This window comes from Quercus lobata, chromosome 8, assembly GCF_001633185.2.
Source record: "Quercus lobata isolate SW786 chromosome 8, ValleyOak3.0 Primary Assembly, whole genome shotgun sequence".
Taxonomy (NCBI): Eukaryota; Viridiplantae; Streptophyta; class Magnoliopsida; order Fagales; family Fagaceae; genus Quercus; species Quercus lobata.
Genome location: NC_044911.1, coordinates 32,504,128 through 32,519,890, shown reverse-complemented (window position 1 = coordinate 32,519,890; position 15,763 = coordinate 32,504,128). Strand labels below are relative to the sequence as shown.

The 15,763-nt window shown below is 30.1% G+C and overlaps 1 protein-coding gene across 1 annotated transcript; it reads right to left on the bottom strand.

Annotated features, from left to right (window-relative positions):
• Window positions 1-2,281: 2,281 nt before the first annotated feature.
• On the bottom strand, window positions 2,282-5,605 carry LOC115956747 (cysteine-rich receptor-like protein kinase 10). Its single transcript, XM_031075044.1, has 7 exons — window positions 4,831-5,605; window positions 4,629-4,736; window positions 3,916-4,121; window positions 3,412-3,622; window positions 3,027-3,264; window positions 2,672-2,822; window positions 2,282-2,581 (listed from the first exon to the last, which is right to left on the bottom strand). Exons 1-7 carry the CDS (start codon window positions 5,603-5,605, stop codon window positions 2,282-2,284), a joined length of 1,989 nt encoding a protein of 662 aa, XP_030930904.1.
• Between the last annotated feature and the right edge of the window lie 10,158 nt (window positions 5,606-15,763).

Below are 15,763 nucleotides of genomic sequence, written 5' to 3'. Positions count from 1 at the left end.
TCCCATTCACTAAAACCTAGTTCTTCTACCCACTCTCTACAACTTTATTGTACTGGGTTCACTGGGCCAGTACCCCATACATTTTGGGCCTAGGCCTAAAATCGTGTCCCTACAAGTAATTACACATTTTTATTGCCTCACATCTAAATCAGATTGCGCTTTTAATAGCTAAAGTTAAAATTTGAAAAATTCACTCTTAATTTTAACTTAAAAAATATTTTGCCATTCTACTTTTTCACATTGTTAACTTTTTTTTTCTTTTTTTTTTCTCACATCAAAACAGCAGTAGCACAGTGCAAATCGAATCCAGATCCGTTTTCATAGTCATCTACTAAGATAAATTACACCCTCTTGAAAATTTTAAAATGTAACAAATAAGTTTATCCTCACTTTTCTAACAAAATATTTCATTTAATGAGACTATCTATATAAAAATTAATGGATTTATTTATGATTGGCATAATTAAATGGTCCAAAATATTTCATTTAACTTTCATTTAATGAGACTATCTTAAGGGTGTAAGTGTCATTTCATAAAAAGTTTGAGGAAGTTTCATTTTTTTTTAACGTTAGAAGTGATTGGGATAATTTCACCCTACATATTATTAGCACAAATACAACATTTTTGTATCTATTATTCTATTTTGAAATGGTACAAAATATTTTCATACATATCCTGACACATTAATCAAAATAAGTTTAAATAATAAGGCCAAATAAAATGATAATATATTCAAACAGCTAAACTTTAGGTGACGGCAACATTTAAAATTTAAAATAGATTTTCCATCCTCAACATAACTTGTATTTTTAAACAACTGTTACAATGAGGATTCAAACTTTAATACTCTTCGTAAAAAGACTAAGTAATTTCACCAATTTCTAAGGTTTTTTGTCAACTTTAAAATATTTAGATGGAGGATAAATAAATAAATATATAAATAATACACAATTTTTTTTTTTGTAAAAGAAGACCTTCTTTTATTTATTTATTTTTTTTTTTTTTGAGGGATTAAAAGAAGACCTCTTGAGAGAAGAGGTTAGTGTTACCAAACATTAATTTGGACACACCCATCTCATATAGGTCAAATTCTAATATTAAGCTGTAATTCAAAGGTCATTAGGTATATGTTTGGCAAAAATTAAAAGGTCAGCTTATTTTATTATTCAACTTATTTTTGCTATTATTTATAAGTCTTACTGCACTTTTTGGAACTATTAATAGGTCTCATTGTACTATTTTAGCTAACTTTTAACTTCATCAACAGTATTTTTAGTATAAAGTTTTTAGTTTCAGCAAAATAAATGAATCTCAAATAGACTTTAATTAGGAGTTTTCGGTTAGTGAGATAATGATATCAGCTAAATTTTACCTTATCTATAGTATTTTCAGCAAAAAATTTTCAGTTTCAACAAAATAAACAGATCCCAAATAGATCCTAATTAGGGGTTTTCGGTTAGTGAGATAATGACAATGGTAAAATTGGATAACAATTCCAAAAACCTAGGGACTGACTTTAAACAATTGAATTTTTTTAGTCAAGGATAAAAGCTACTTTTTTTTTTTAATTTTTATTAACTTAGTAAGCCCTTTTGTAGTATAGAGAGAAGGCAAGGAGGAATCTTCCGATCAAACTAAAGGGTCATCATTGGCTTGTCCACTACTTTCTTGTTTATTATAATTAGAGCATTCATATCAATTCCTTGCAAATTATTTGTCTATTTTAGCAGTATAACTTACTTTTTCTATTTACATATTCACTTTTTAAAATACTTCACATTAGATTATTTATTTTGCACAATATTTTATTAAAAATTTAAAATATCAATTTTTCTTGATGTTTTTAATTGCTTCACTTTTTTCACACATAACAACTATCATCCATTTTTTTTCTTCATCCACAGGATACATAAAGAAATAATAAAAAAATAAGTTACAAAATGAATAGTTTTAGTATAAATTTAAATAGTCATGTAATTTTTCACAATTTTACATGGCATGATGTAGGCAAATTTTGAGTTTGGTGCGCTAAAATGAGTTACTTTTTCTATTATACAATTACTGATGCCACATGCAAGTGCTGCTAGAATGTTAAAAGTTATTAACATTTTTCAAACGATGTCACATGACATGGGGAATATAGGATACATTTATAATGACATGCATTATAAGGTCAATTGTAAATTACAAGCGAATACAGACATTTGTTTCTGTACAGCACACACGAATGATATAATCATATAAGACATTAATGAAGTTTCAAATCCATTTATGGATCCTTCACCGTGGCCTAATACTGGAAATAGATAAGCCGGAAACAGAGAGACAATTAGGATCAGTTTCGTTGTTATCAGTGAATCTACCCATCGAAAAGGCAGGCCGTTCAGGTGGGCTAAGACTCACAGTTTCACTTTTCAACATTACAACCACAACTGACATTGTTGGCCTATCAGATGCATCTTCTTGAACACACAAAAGTCCAATATGTACGTATCTTAGAAATTCATCTCTATTGAACGAGTCAATCAATAAAGGATCCATTAGCTCCAATGCCTTTCCTTCATTCCATAGTTTCCATGCCTGCACCATGATTCAATGCGTTTATAGATCATTTTTTACTGCAATGTTAACCTCAGAAGTATGGTCTTGACTTAAGACAAATAAACTTACATATGCTAGGAGGCTAGAAGCACATTTTGATTGATGGAAGCCAGCATTTCCCTTCCCAGATATGATCTCAAGCAAGAGTACTCCAAAACTAAACACGTCAGACTTAATAGAATATATTCCTCCCATAGCATATTCTGGAGCCATGTATCCACTATACAAAATATAGAGAAGAAATAATTAGTAAAACATTTTTATTCTTCATGATTAATACCTATAACTCTAATCTTTTCAGCTCCTTCATTCATTTACTATATGGCATAGTATGAATTTCTTTCAAAAAGAGTACATCATTTTTAAGCATCTAACGACTCTAAGGAATGTAATTGAAATTTTTTTTTTTTTTAAATGTACTTACTATGTCCCCACTATTGTAGTAGTATTAGTTGCGCCTTCATTTCCTGCAAAGATCCTTGCCATTCCAAAGTCTGAGATCTTAGGGTTCATTTCATAGTCCAACAATACATTACTAGCTTTTAGGTCCCTATGAATAATTCTAAGTCGAGAATCCTCATGAAGATAAAGAATTCCACGTGCAATTCCAGTTATTATATTAAGACGTCTGCTCCAATTGAGTTTTGCATGATTCCTTGGATCTTAACCATCAAAAGTCAAAAGAAAATCAATAGCTTCAAAGAAGTCATTATTGAAGTTAATGAAATGTATTTAGTAGTTATTCCTGAATATGTACAAAGTCAATTCAAGAGCTAAGAAAATAAAAAGTTGCGAGGAAATTAACAAACCAAAGAGAATGACATCTAGGCTACTGTTGGGCATGAATTCATAGACAAGTAGCTTTTCCTCTCCATCTATGCAAAACCCTAGAAGCCTGACAAGATTTTTGTGTTGAAGTTTCATTATTAGTAGAACTTCATTTGTGAATTCCTCTAAACCCTGCTCAGAGTAGCATGAGAGCCTCTTAATTGCTACTACCTTTCCACCACTTAGTATGCCCTACAAAAGATCATTGGTTGTTTCAACTAGTTAACATAAAAGTGAAATGGATAATTCTTCAAATTGTAAAATTAGAAATCAAGGATGGACTTTTCCCTTTTATTATAATCATCATTGGTATTTCTTTGTTTAGTGCTAGTTTAAGAGAGATTATTTTTATTGACTTAGATCATGCTTAAAAAAAAGGAGACAAAAATACAATTGTATCTATAAAAATAAAGCTTTAAAAATTGTACATAAGTCAATAAGTTGAAAATAAACTTTTCTAAATGAGCCCTAAGAAATGCTATAACCTTGTAAACAGGACCAAAGCCACCTTGCCCAAGCTTATTTGAATCACCAAAGTTGTTGGTAGCTGCTTGCAAAGATGCCAAATTAAAATAGGGGAACTCCTGAGATTTCGATTCATATCTTCCTTGAAAATGCAGGTGATGGATGTCTAAGTTACTGGAACTACCAATGTTTTGAATTATTCCATGTTCTAAAATTTTCTTCTTGCCTGAATTGAATGGCAGTATCATAAGATAAAAGAAAAAGTAGAAAATTATTGAGCTATATATATATATATATATATATATGAGTTACATATTTCGGTCCTTGAAATTTGGTGTAGGTTTGATTTTGACCTCTTAAATCTAAAACAATCAAATTTGGTCCCAAAAATTTCATAAGGGGAAAAATCTGGTCATTTCATCTACTTTTCAATTTGGGTGACTAATGGGATATAGGATACCCAATATTTTTAAAAGATCATGTCAAATCAATCACGTATTTAAAGGACTATAATCAAATCAATCCCATATTTAGTGACAAAGTTGAACTAACCAAATGTTAATTAAGAGACTGAAATTAAATGGAGCCCATGGACATGGGACAAAATTGTTACCTTTTGTAAAAATTTTGGGGCCAAATCCAAATATTTTGTACCAAAATCGAACCCTTTCCAAATTTCAGGCACCAAAACTATGATTTATTCTAAATGTATATAATTACATGTTTTTCTTACCCATTTTATTCATCATACGACAGTAAACATAGGAACCCAGAAGGACTATCACCAAGCATGCTGATACAACAGTAACAACTACAATCATCCACAATTTCATTTGACCACCTGCATTTGAAAGTAATCATTTGCAGCTAGTTATTGATTGTCATTTGTGAATATTATAAAATCAAAATTGGTTTTATTTTTTGCAAATACTTACCTCCCATTTGTGAAGAACCAGGAGAGTTAGATGTGCCTTCATAAAAGGAATACAATTCATATCTCAAGAAGCAACTACGACTGAGAAGTCTTGCACCAACGGAGTAATAGTAGACCCTCAAAATATCTGCTGTAGCACTCTGAAGGCATAAATTACAGTCAATGGCAGACAGGTCTCTAGTGCACTGTACTAAAGCATAGATTGTTTTGTCTTGAAAGGCTGCTTCTCCGGTAGCATACATGTTAGCTGAAAGATTGAAAGCTGCCTGATAAGCAAGCGTATTCAAGGTCACGTTCACAATAGATTTGAACACTTCTGGTTGTGAATTATTCTTCTGGTTATCTAAGGGAATATTTCCTGTGACATCTAATATGCCAAAGAAACTTTTTTTGGAGTAGCGCAATTGACATATCTCCTCCCACACCACCGCTTCTGTTGTGCTTGGACAAAGCTTCGAGATATCTTGTGAAGCCGTAGTTATGCAGTCGTGACAGCTTTCGTTTGTAACATAGTCGAGGCACATGTAGAGACCATAAACTCTATCTGTGTCATTGCCAGTGGAGGTATTGTAGAATTTGGAAATGGAAGCATTCGAGGATAAAGAAAGGAGGATATTGTTAAGATTATTCTGAAATGAACTAGTAACTGTATAGTTACCAGTGTTTGAACAATTGGGATATGGAGGGTCAGCATAGGCCAGATCCCATAAGAGGGCAAGGAAGACAAAGAGCATATGCAATTGAAAGACTTTTGGAACAATATGGAATTGAACCATATTTCACTTTCTGAGTGTTTTGCTACGAAATAATGGAAATCGGAAATATCTCTAGCTATCTATATATAGTAGCTGAAGTTCAATTTTTTTTTTTTTTTGGGTTACACCTTAGGCTAGAACTGAAAAATTTAAAACCATTCTTGGATACTTGGAGTCTCTTCAAATTTAATCGATGACCATTTTCTTATTAGAGCTCCTAGGCCAACATCAAGTCAATCATTGTTTTAAATTCAACGTCTGCCAATTTGTGGAGTGCATTGTAAAAAAATAAAAAAAATGTATTATTGGCCTATGAAAGCAAATATTCAATGATAGCTAATCCAGGGGCTAGTGGGCTACAATTGTGATTTGCATCCAATTGGACTTTTATTTCTTATATTATTCCACGGTATTTGTTATGTAACTACGGGATGTTGATATGTCATCGTTTTTAACAATGACAGTCAAGGGAAAATTTTCTATTAGTATAAAACAATCTTAGCCACATGAATAGAAAATGGGAGGGAGTTGTAGTTCCGAGGAAGGTGCATGTTTGAAAATATAAATTAAGTGTTCCATAGGTTGTCTGACTTTGAAGAACATTTCATTGACATCAAGCAATAAGCATAAGTACTTCGAGACTTTCAAGTTCTAAACCAGTTGGACAGAAATAGTATTTATTATACACACTATTATACTTACTTTTTGAATTAAAATCGTGTGTTAAAAACACAAATTTCAAATCTACAAAGCTAACAACCTGATAAAGATTTATAGATCTCGATATATTAAAGAACTAGGGGTGACTGGTTTGTTTTGGCTTCCGAAATAAACAGGCATAGATTCCATATATATAAGGATAATTTGCTAGAATAGAATATTTTTATATTTTTCTTTTCCTCCCATTGAGACGAGAGCACATCCTAGAGGATGTGGAGTAATCTTTCATCCCAATGACTGGTGTATAACACTAGGAATCATACCTCATGAGTAGGGGTGGAACTAAAATTTTATGAATGGAGGACAAAATAATCTATATATATTAATATATATATATATATATAAAACCGAAGCCTCTGCTAACTCTACAATTTTCCACGTCACTTTTTTTTTGTATTTTTAATTCTTTTTAATGTTTTATTATATTAGAATTTATCAATTTAACTCCCCATTAGTATACAATAATACAACTCCTCCATCAGCTTTTACGTCACCTTTAAAAAAAAAAAAAATTCTTTTTAATGTTTTATTATTATATAAGAATTATCAATTTAGAACCCTAATACAAGTATACAACTCCCTCTTCAGTCTTCAGTCTTCACATTTAACCCCACAACCTCTCTGTTTTCTAATATATGCTAACCCCTAAACTCAAATCCTGCCGCTGCCGCTGTCACCATGGACCACCGCCACTACATAGATTTCTCTTTGCCTCTCCATTGTCGCTCAATCCAGCCCATCATGTTTTATTTTGAGTTAATTAAAACATGTTTTTTACTCTCCTTAATTTCTATATATTGCTCTCTCTCTATCCGCTTCAATTGTTCATGGAATTTTGTTAGTTTGTGGCTGTGGGGATTTAAGTTTTTTTGTTTTTATTTTCATGGAATTTTGTTGGTTTATGGTTGTGGGTTGCTTTGGATTTAAGTTTTTTTTTTTTTTTTTTTCTTTGCAGATTTCCACGTTTTCTTCTTCTTCCTTTGTTGTCAAATCTATGGCAAAGAAGAATCATGAAATTTTTGTAGTTAGATTTTCTTTTTCCCTTTTTTTTGTATGCAATTTTTATTGGATTTTTGGTTTCTTGGGATTCTTCTATTTGGTTTTAATTCTGGGTTTGTTTTAGTTGATATATAGTGTTTTTCTCATCTTCATTTTACATTTGTTTGGATTTTCTTTTTCCCTTTTTTTGGTTATGCAATTTTTATTGGATTTTTATTTCCTGGGATTCTTCTATTTGATTTCAATTTTGGGTTTGTTTTGGTTTGATATATAGTGTTACTGTCGTCTTTATTTACATTGGTTTTCCCTTTTTATAAATTATTATAACCTCTGGGCCTTATTATATGATAGCCTATGGAATGTTATGTTGGGGTTGCCACTATTTTGGATTCCGTGGAAATTTTTTTTGAAGGTTGGGGTTGGTTAGTATAGTTTGAGATTGCTGAACATGTGTTTAATAGAATTCTCAGGTGTTTGTTCTCTGATTCTTCTTTGCCAATTCATTGTGGTATTTCTTGAACAAGTTTGGAATGCTCAGGTGTTTGTTCTTAGATTCATTTGTAATATGTCTTTTGTTCTCTGTTTAAAAGAATTCTGCTACAAGAATTTACAGAAGGCTATGGTTTGATATATAGTGTTATTGTCGTCTTCATTTACATTGGTTTTCCCTTTTTATAAATTATTATAATCTCTGGGTTGTCTTATATGATAGCCTACGGAATGTTATGTTGGGGCTACCACTATTTTGGATTCTGTGGGAATTTTTTTTGAAGGTCAGGGTTGGTTAGTATAGTTTTTTGAGAGTTATATAACTCATTTATATATGATTATGCAAGATGGGCATGGTATTAGATATTATAAATTTGAGGTAGAGATTCAGAGAGAGGGTTGAGAGAGACTTAACAAATAGCAAGCTTTAACGAATACCTTTATCATTATGCAAAATCAAAAGGCATATTACAGATTTTTAATCTTTTGACTTCTTGCCTGTTTATGAGGTGTCATAGTACCTTTTAATTTGGAGTTATGTTTTCAATTTTTAGGCACAAAGGAGCTTGCACAGGCCTTGGTTATATTGATGCTGGTGTTGCTACAACATGGTACTCTCTTTTCTTTTTAAAATTCTTTCTTTTCATTAAGTGTTGTTTTTCTTACATGTACACAAGCTGTTTGATAAAATTTGTAAGTGACTTTTTGTTGTTGTTCTAGAAGTCATAATACATGGAGAGTGGTAAGCAGGAAGATAAGTAGGGAATGTGATGCTGTGTTGTTGATTTAATAAGGTTGAGATGTATTTGTTGGCCTTATTTCTCAATGTTATTTTTTGTGTGATGTAAAAACATGACTGTCATTTTTTTTAATGCTTTTTCAATTGAACTAGAATGGATTTTTTTTTCTCCAACATAAATGAATGACTGGCTTTTATGTACTGCACCTATTCTTTGAACTTGCTTTCAAGTTTCATATGATTATATTTTTTAAGAAAACATTTACATACTCCAAATTAAAAGGTAGACTCTAACTATTTGTATTAAAATTTTGTTGTTTTTTTCCTCTTGGAATATACATTTAAATCCTTTATGAGATTTTGTGTTACCTAGATTTGCTATAGCTCAGTTTGTTGTATAGTTTTAGTGGTGGAACTACTGAGTGTGTATTTTGGTTTCTACAATGAAAATGGTTGGTTTGAGATCTCTAAATGTGACAAGAATTATCTGTGAAGTTGTCAAGTTTTGTTTAATGGTGGAGAGCAGAATTTTATGTTAGGCAGGAAACATAGGCAACCAAAAAATTTCAGAGGGTGGTTAGAGATGATCACCTGGAATGGAAGTGGTGGCTGGATGGTATGGATGATATAATATATATTAAGTAAACGTTTTGAGTTGTTGTGAGAGTGAATATTATTTTTTCAGTTTAACATTAGAGAAATCGTTGCATCAATAATAAAATTTATATATTATTTTTATTAATATATTTCATTCTATTTTTCTCCTCAAAATTTTGATAGAGATGGTAGTAGCTTCAAAGCATACACAAGTAATTTATTCATATTATTTTTTTCCTATAAAGTTTTATTCTCTCATCGTCGCCATTATCTACTCATCAATATATTTTCTTTCCTCAAAGTCATAAAACAAGTAGTGTTAATTCTTTGATTTTTCTTGGGTTGTCCTACCAATTGATTGATTTAAGTTGAATCTTCGAATTGAACAGTGGGAGTTGTCCACAATTTATAAGCTTATTATTGTACATTATATTTGTATTTTAGATTGAGCCAATCATTTGAGAAGTGCATTGAAAATGGATTTTTTTTTTTGCTAAAAAAAAAAGAGCCCAAAATTTTGGGAGGTTATGCTTGCTATTGACATGAGTTTGAATTTTTTTGGAGGACTTTATTCTTTCCGCACTTAAACTGGCCTTCCTCCCTCTAATTTTTATTTATGGTTCTTGGTTGCATATAGCACTTTGAAATTTAAATTAGTCAAACTACACAAATTTGAATGGTGGACAACATTGAATAGTGTCTATTTTAAGGAGGGATATATCATGACAAAATTTAGTCATAGAAAAGGGACAGTATGTTTCGTAAAATTATTGTGTTTAGGTTTTGAGTATTCGCTTTCAATCGAAGACCTACTTACTCTGTTATTATTTTCTATATATTGCTCTTTCTCTCCACTTCAATTGTTCATATGGGTGATCTACTTTTGGTGTTTTGGGTTGCTATGGCTGAATGTTTCACCTTAGCGGGAGGAAGTTTTGGTATTTAATCATCTTGATTTAACTTTGATCTTATATTTCAGATGGGTTATTTTATTTTATTTTTTTGTTATTAATATGAGCCTTTTAGCGTACTAATTACTTGCATTGGTACCAATGAATGAATTTCCAATAAATTTAATTCTTTTTCTCGGTGATAGGTTTAAATTTGCTACATAGAACGTTTGGTCTTTGCTTTCATTTTTGTTCTTGAAAAGATATAATAATTTCATTGTTAGATGATAGTTGGAAATATTTACAAATTTTCAATTAGTCTAGAAATTTGATTTTCTAGGTTCCAGGGATGAAGGAGATCAAGATTTCAAAGGCCAATTTGATGTAAGCCATGGCTTTTGTGATGGGTGGAATTTAGGAAGCCTGCAATGATATTTAAATCTTTCAACAGTATCATATACATAATACCAAGTTTTGTATTTTTATATTCCCAGTATTTGATATATTGTTTTAACCAATCTAGTTGATTGTATTAGTTGCGGTGGAGGTTGGCTATTATGTCAAATCGAAACCAAAGGCATGTAGATGAAACTCTTAAGTTAGTAGTGGATTTGGTGCAAACAATCTGTAAACTTGCTATGGAATATATGGAAGCTTAGAGAAATAATCAGTCTAGATAGCCTGTTGAAGGGTGTACATGGCCTTTGTGGATTTGGGGCTTCATGGAGTAGAGGTAGAATGTGAATTTAAAAGTCCAGTAGATGAAGGAAAGTCCGCTGGACCTACCAATTTGAGCATTGGCCACATCCTTAATGATGTTAGACTACTTGGTAGTTTTTATTTTATTTTTTGATGGGTAGACTACTTGGTAGTTGGTTCTTCTATTAGGAATATTTTTTTCTCTTGTGGCTTTCCTTGAACAAACAGACCAACAGAGAAGATAGCATTTGAAGCAAAGAACTGGCTGGGTTTGCTAGACAATGATGTATTGGATGGAGGAGCGTCCCCCATGTATTAAGACTCTACTAAACAGTAATGTACCTGCTCAATGAAAAAAAAAAAAAAAAAAAGCCCAAATGTATTTGTAGAATTTTTCAGTGGAATTTCTTGCTTCCTTTCGGCATTTTTACTATAGTGTTACTCCAAAAAATTTTAAATCATTTATTTTTCTATTAAAAGTTGTGCTATTACCCCAGTTCATTAAAAATCACTACTCATGTTTTAGTTTTAAAGTTGTAATATCTATTGGACAATATAGTATTTTGTGTTTCAATGCATTAATATTGTTCTTTTTTTAAAACAAAAAAAAAAATTGTCATATTTGAATGATATCTTGAATAATCACTAACTATATATAGTACATTATTAATGTCATCTCTTATTTATAAGCATTTCATTTATTATATAAGTTATTCCAACAAATATAAAATGAAATGAAGATTTGAAATAATATTTTAAACTACCATAAAAAAATATTTGATATAAACTAAAATTAATAAAATTTTCTTTTTAAAATCTTATTTTCAATAGTTTTCTCGTGCATCGCACGGGTTAGCGACTAGTAATAAATATAAAGTTGAACCAATTTAATAGTGTCATACAAGAAATATGAAGAGTTGGGGGGGCTAATCATATTTCTTTGGAAAAGTTTAAGTAAATTTAGGGGTAAAATTATAAAATTTAAGAAGTTTGGGAGGGCCAATCTTATATTTTTTTTTGAAAAATTTAGAAAACTCTAAGGGTAATTTTATAAAATTAGAAAAGTTTGGGGGGGCCATGGCCCCCCACCCTTCTAAGTGGGTCCACCCTTGCTCATGAGGTGAAGATCATTAATTAGTTTTGATGGGTAATTGAAAAAAGTATATATCGTCCATAAGAGTTGTCTAAGAGATCCACGTCTAAGATAGTCGTCCAAAAGGAAAAGAAGGAAAAATAGTAACATCAAGGAGCAAGGTCATCTAAAGGAAAGATAGATTGTCTACCAACAAAAGACTATGGACGACTAATACTTGGCGAATTCTAAGGTGTTTTTTACAAACCAAGAATAGTTGCACCACATTCCACAATTCCGAGACATGGAGTGAATTACTCAAAATTCGCTTAACTGTCCCAACTAAATCCACACATCTCCCTCGATGTTAGTGGTACCTAACAAGTAAATCCACTCCAAACTCTCTATAAAAGGAACCAAGTCTCACTAAACCAAGGTATGCATGACCATTCATCCACTTATCATACTTGGGTTATTGAGAGAAATATTGACTTAACCATTGGAGGATCCTTGGCCAGTTCACTATGGTCACCTTCAATAGTCTTTCTTCCTTTTTTAGGTTGTTGATCTACCACTGAAGTTCGAAGAATACGACCTACTAATTTCGTACATCATTAAGTTTGAATACACAAATAATGATAGCAAAAAGAAAAGTCTTCTCACATTTATAAATAAATAAATTCTAAATATTAGATAGTTTTGTAGGTTCCTAGGAAGAAGTGTTTTATACTTTTATTTATAATGCAGGCAATCAAGCTTTGGAATCCAAATCATACAATATAAGAGTCATCATTTTTTTTCTTCATATTTTACTCTTTAAATATGACGAGATTCAGTCTTAGTCTTAGATTACTCAATTCAGATGACACATTAATTTATAAAAAAAATTATATAATAAAGTTTATAGTACCCTCCGTAATACTCACAAATAGTAGACAATGCGGTCATTAATACCATTTTTATTATAAACCAATCATAACATGTTTTCTCAATAATAATAATAAAATGTGTGAAATTTTTGTAAATAGACTTATTAATATGAACATATAGGGGTTGAATGAGTCGTCACATATATGTCATCTTTCACTTATAGAATGCCATGGATTGAAGCGGATTAGAGTAGATCTGCTAGGTTACGGCTGTTGGGGGTGGTCTAGAGATCAAAGCTGCAACAAGATTAGGGCTTCTAGCCTTAAATTGCCCTGACTATTCAATATTTGCCCAACAAATGGATATTTTTCAACTCGTGCGAATCAGATTTGGATTTTTAATGGAGTTTCAATTCTGATGTGGGTTTGATATTGGATTTAGTTGTTTGATGTGGTTGTATTTGGGATTCATTGTATATAGAGTTCTTGTGGTGGTGGTTTTAGGGAGAGTTTTGTTGCATTTGGTAGCGGTCTCGTGTCATGGTGGGCTGACAGTGTTGGATTTTGTTCTTCCCCAATTTGGGCTTTTAATTTGTGTAAATGATCTGGCTTATTCTAATTGGTGGCCAAATCTATCATGTCCACTACATGCAATGGTGGCTAGCTGATTTGGTTAGTTCATGGCTATGTGTGCTGGCAATTGGGTCTTTGGTGGTTGATATTGAGAAAGAAAGAAAATACGAATATGTTAAGAGGAGAGTGAGCAAGATGAGAGAAAAATAAATATTCAAAATAAAGTAAAACATAAAATATTAAGTCAAATATGTGTAATTTAAAAAAAAAAAAAGATAAACTAGAAAATTGTTTTTAAACTCTTAAAGTACACATTTTCAGTTTTTAAATAACATTACACACATTTCTACACATTTTTTCATCCACACCTATTTCAAAAAAATACAAACAACATTATTAGAACAACATTATAACCGAAGCCTTTGCTGGTACCACAATTTTCCACGTCAGCACAACACAATATTTAAAAATTAAAAACACTATTTTTCTCTCCAAAACCTGATACTTATCTTCTTTTTTTATTTTTCTTTTTTCGGATAAAATCTAATATTTTAAGCTGACTTTAATCTAAAGATTATTATTTTAAAAAAAAATTATTTTTCTTTTTTTGGATAAAATCTGATAAAATCTTATATTTTAAGCTGACTTTAATCTAAAGATTTTTTTTTTTTTTTTTTAAATCTGCAATAAAAGGATAAGTATCTGCTTTTTTGCAATAATCCTGAAAACAAAGTTAACTAATTTTTTAGAAACCCTACAACCAAACTTCTTGAACCCTACTTTATAGAATATAATTTGTTTATTTCAAAATCTTTTGATTATGCATTAATTTATTTTTTGCTATTATATATATTAGATAACAACAAAAAATTAAATATATATCACCATATGCCACAAAGATGATTATTAAAAAAAAAAAAAAAAAAAAACTACAATAAAAGATAAGTATCGGCTTTATTGCAATAAACCCAAAAAAAAAAAAAAAAGTTAATTAATTTTTTAAAGACCCTACAACCAAACTTCTTGAACTCTACGTTATAGAATATAATTTTTTTATTTCAAAATCTTTTGATTATGCGTTAATTTATTTTTTGCTATTATATATTAGATAACAACAAAAAATTAAATATATATCACCATATGCCACAAAGATGATTATTTATAATAAAAAAAATAATAATAATAAAAATAAAAAACTGTAATAAAAGGATAAATATCGGCTTTATTGCAATAAACCCAAAAAAAAAAGTTAATTAATTTTTTTAAAACCCTACCAAACTTCTTGAACTCTACATTATAGAATATAATTTTTTTTTATTTCAAAATCTTTTGATTATGCGTTAATTTTTTTTTTTTTTTTTTTTTTTTTTTGCTATTATATATTAGATAACAGCAAAAAATTAAAAAATGCGTTTTTGCATTAGTTATTGCAATATCTGAACATGTTTAGCAGATTTCAACGGTTATACCATGAATTATATATTCTTTTAAAGATAACCTATTTTTCTCTTGTATTTCTCTATTGTGTAGTCATAAATATATATTTTTTGTTTCAAAATTTTATAGGTAGTGAATCTTCTTATTCTTTAATATTTTTTGGCATTTCGAGAATTTTAATATCTGAAATCAATTGGTAGATTTTTCACAAGAAATTGCACGTTCAAACAATGACTTCTTTATCAAATCGTAATAAAAATTGAAGTGAAACAGGAGAAATTCATGAAATAGTATAGTTTCATAATCAATTTTAAATTTTATATAATTATTTTAATCTATTAAACAAACAAGTAGGTTCCCGTGCATAGTACAGGTTTGCGACTAGTTTTAATTATAATTCTAAAGAAACTAATATGAATGCTTTAGATCCTTAAGTATACCAAAACTGTTAATCCCAACTTCAAGCCTTAAAACAAGTCTACTTCTCCACCCTAAAACAAGTCAACTTCGATTATCAAAAAGGTTCAGTTTCAACTTTTAAAGTACTACCACCGCGTATCTTTGTTGCAGTGATCACTCCACAAGTATAAGTACTTGTGAGGTGTAGGAGGTAAAAACTGAGGTTCAAGTTTTTAGGAGAGTTTTACACACATATACACTAATATTATGATAGAGTAAAATTTCTATCTTTTATAAAACTCTCAAAGTACCTAGGAAAATAATGATGATGATATAAATAAAAAAATAAAAGTAAATAAATAAAAACTACTTTTATGACCAAAATACCTTATAATTGCTAGCCTCATCACATGAACTTCACAAGTACGATAAGGCTTTTTTTTTTTTTTTTAAATGGTAGTAGCAAAAAAAAAATATATGTTTTATATATATATATATATATATATAATTTTTATTTTGAGAATCTAATTTATAAGTGAAAAAATAAATTTGAAAATCAATAGGAGACTGACTCTATTTTTTAGGCAATTTTTAGTTAAAGTTATGGTCGTATTTTTTATCAGAGTGTCTTTTAATTTTGTCTTTACTTAAATATAAAGATTTAGGGGTTTTTTAGAACAAAAAAATATAATCCAA

Coding starts and splice junctions, on each gene's coding strand:
- LOC115956747 (XM_031075044.1), bottom strand. CDS start 5,605: ATGGTTCAATTCCATATTGTTCCAAAAGTCTTTCAATTGCATATGCTC. Junction 4,737..4,830: donor TGGTTCTTCACAAATGGGAG/GTAAGTATTTGC, acceptor TTTCAAATGCAG/GTGGTCAAATGAAATTGTGG. Junction 3,265..3,411: donor CCTAGATGTCATTCTCTTTG/GTTTGTTAATTT, acceptor TTGATGGTTAAG/ATCCAAGGAATCATGCAAAA.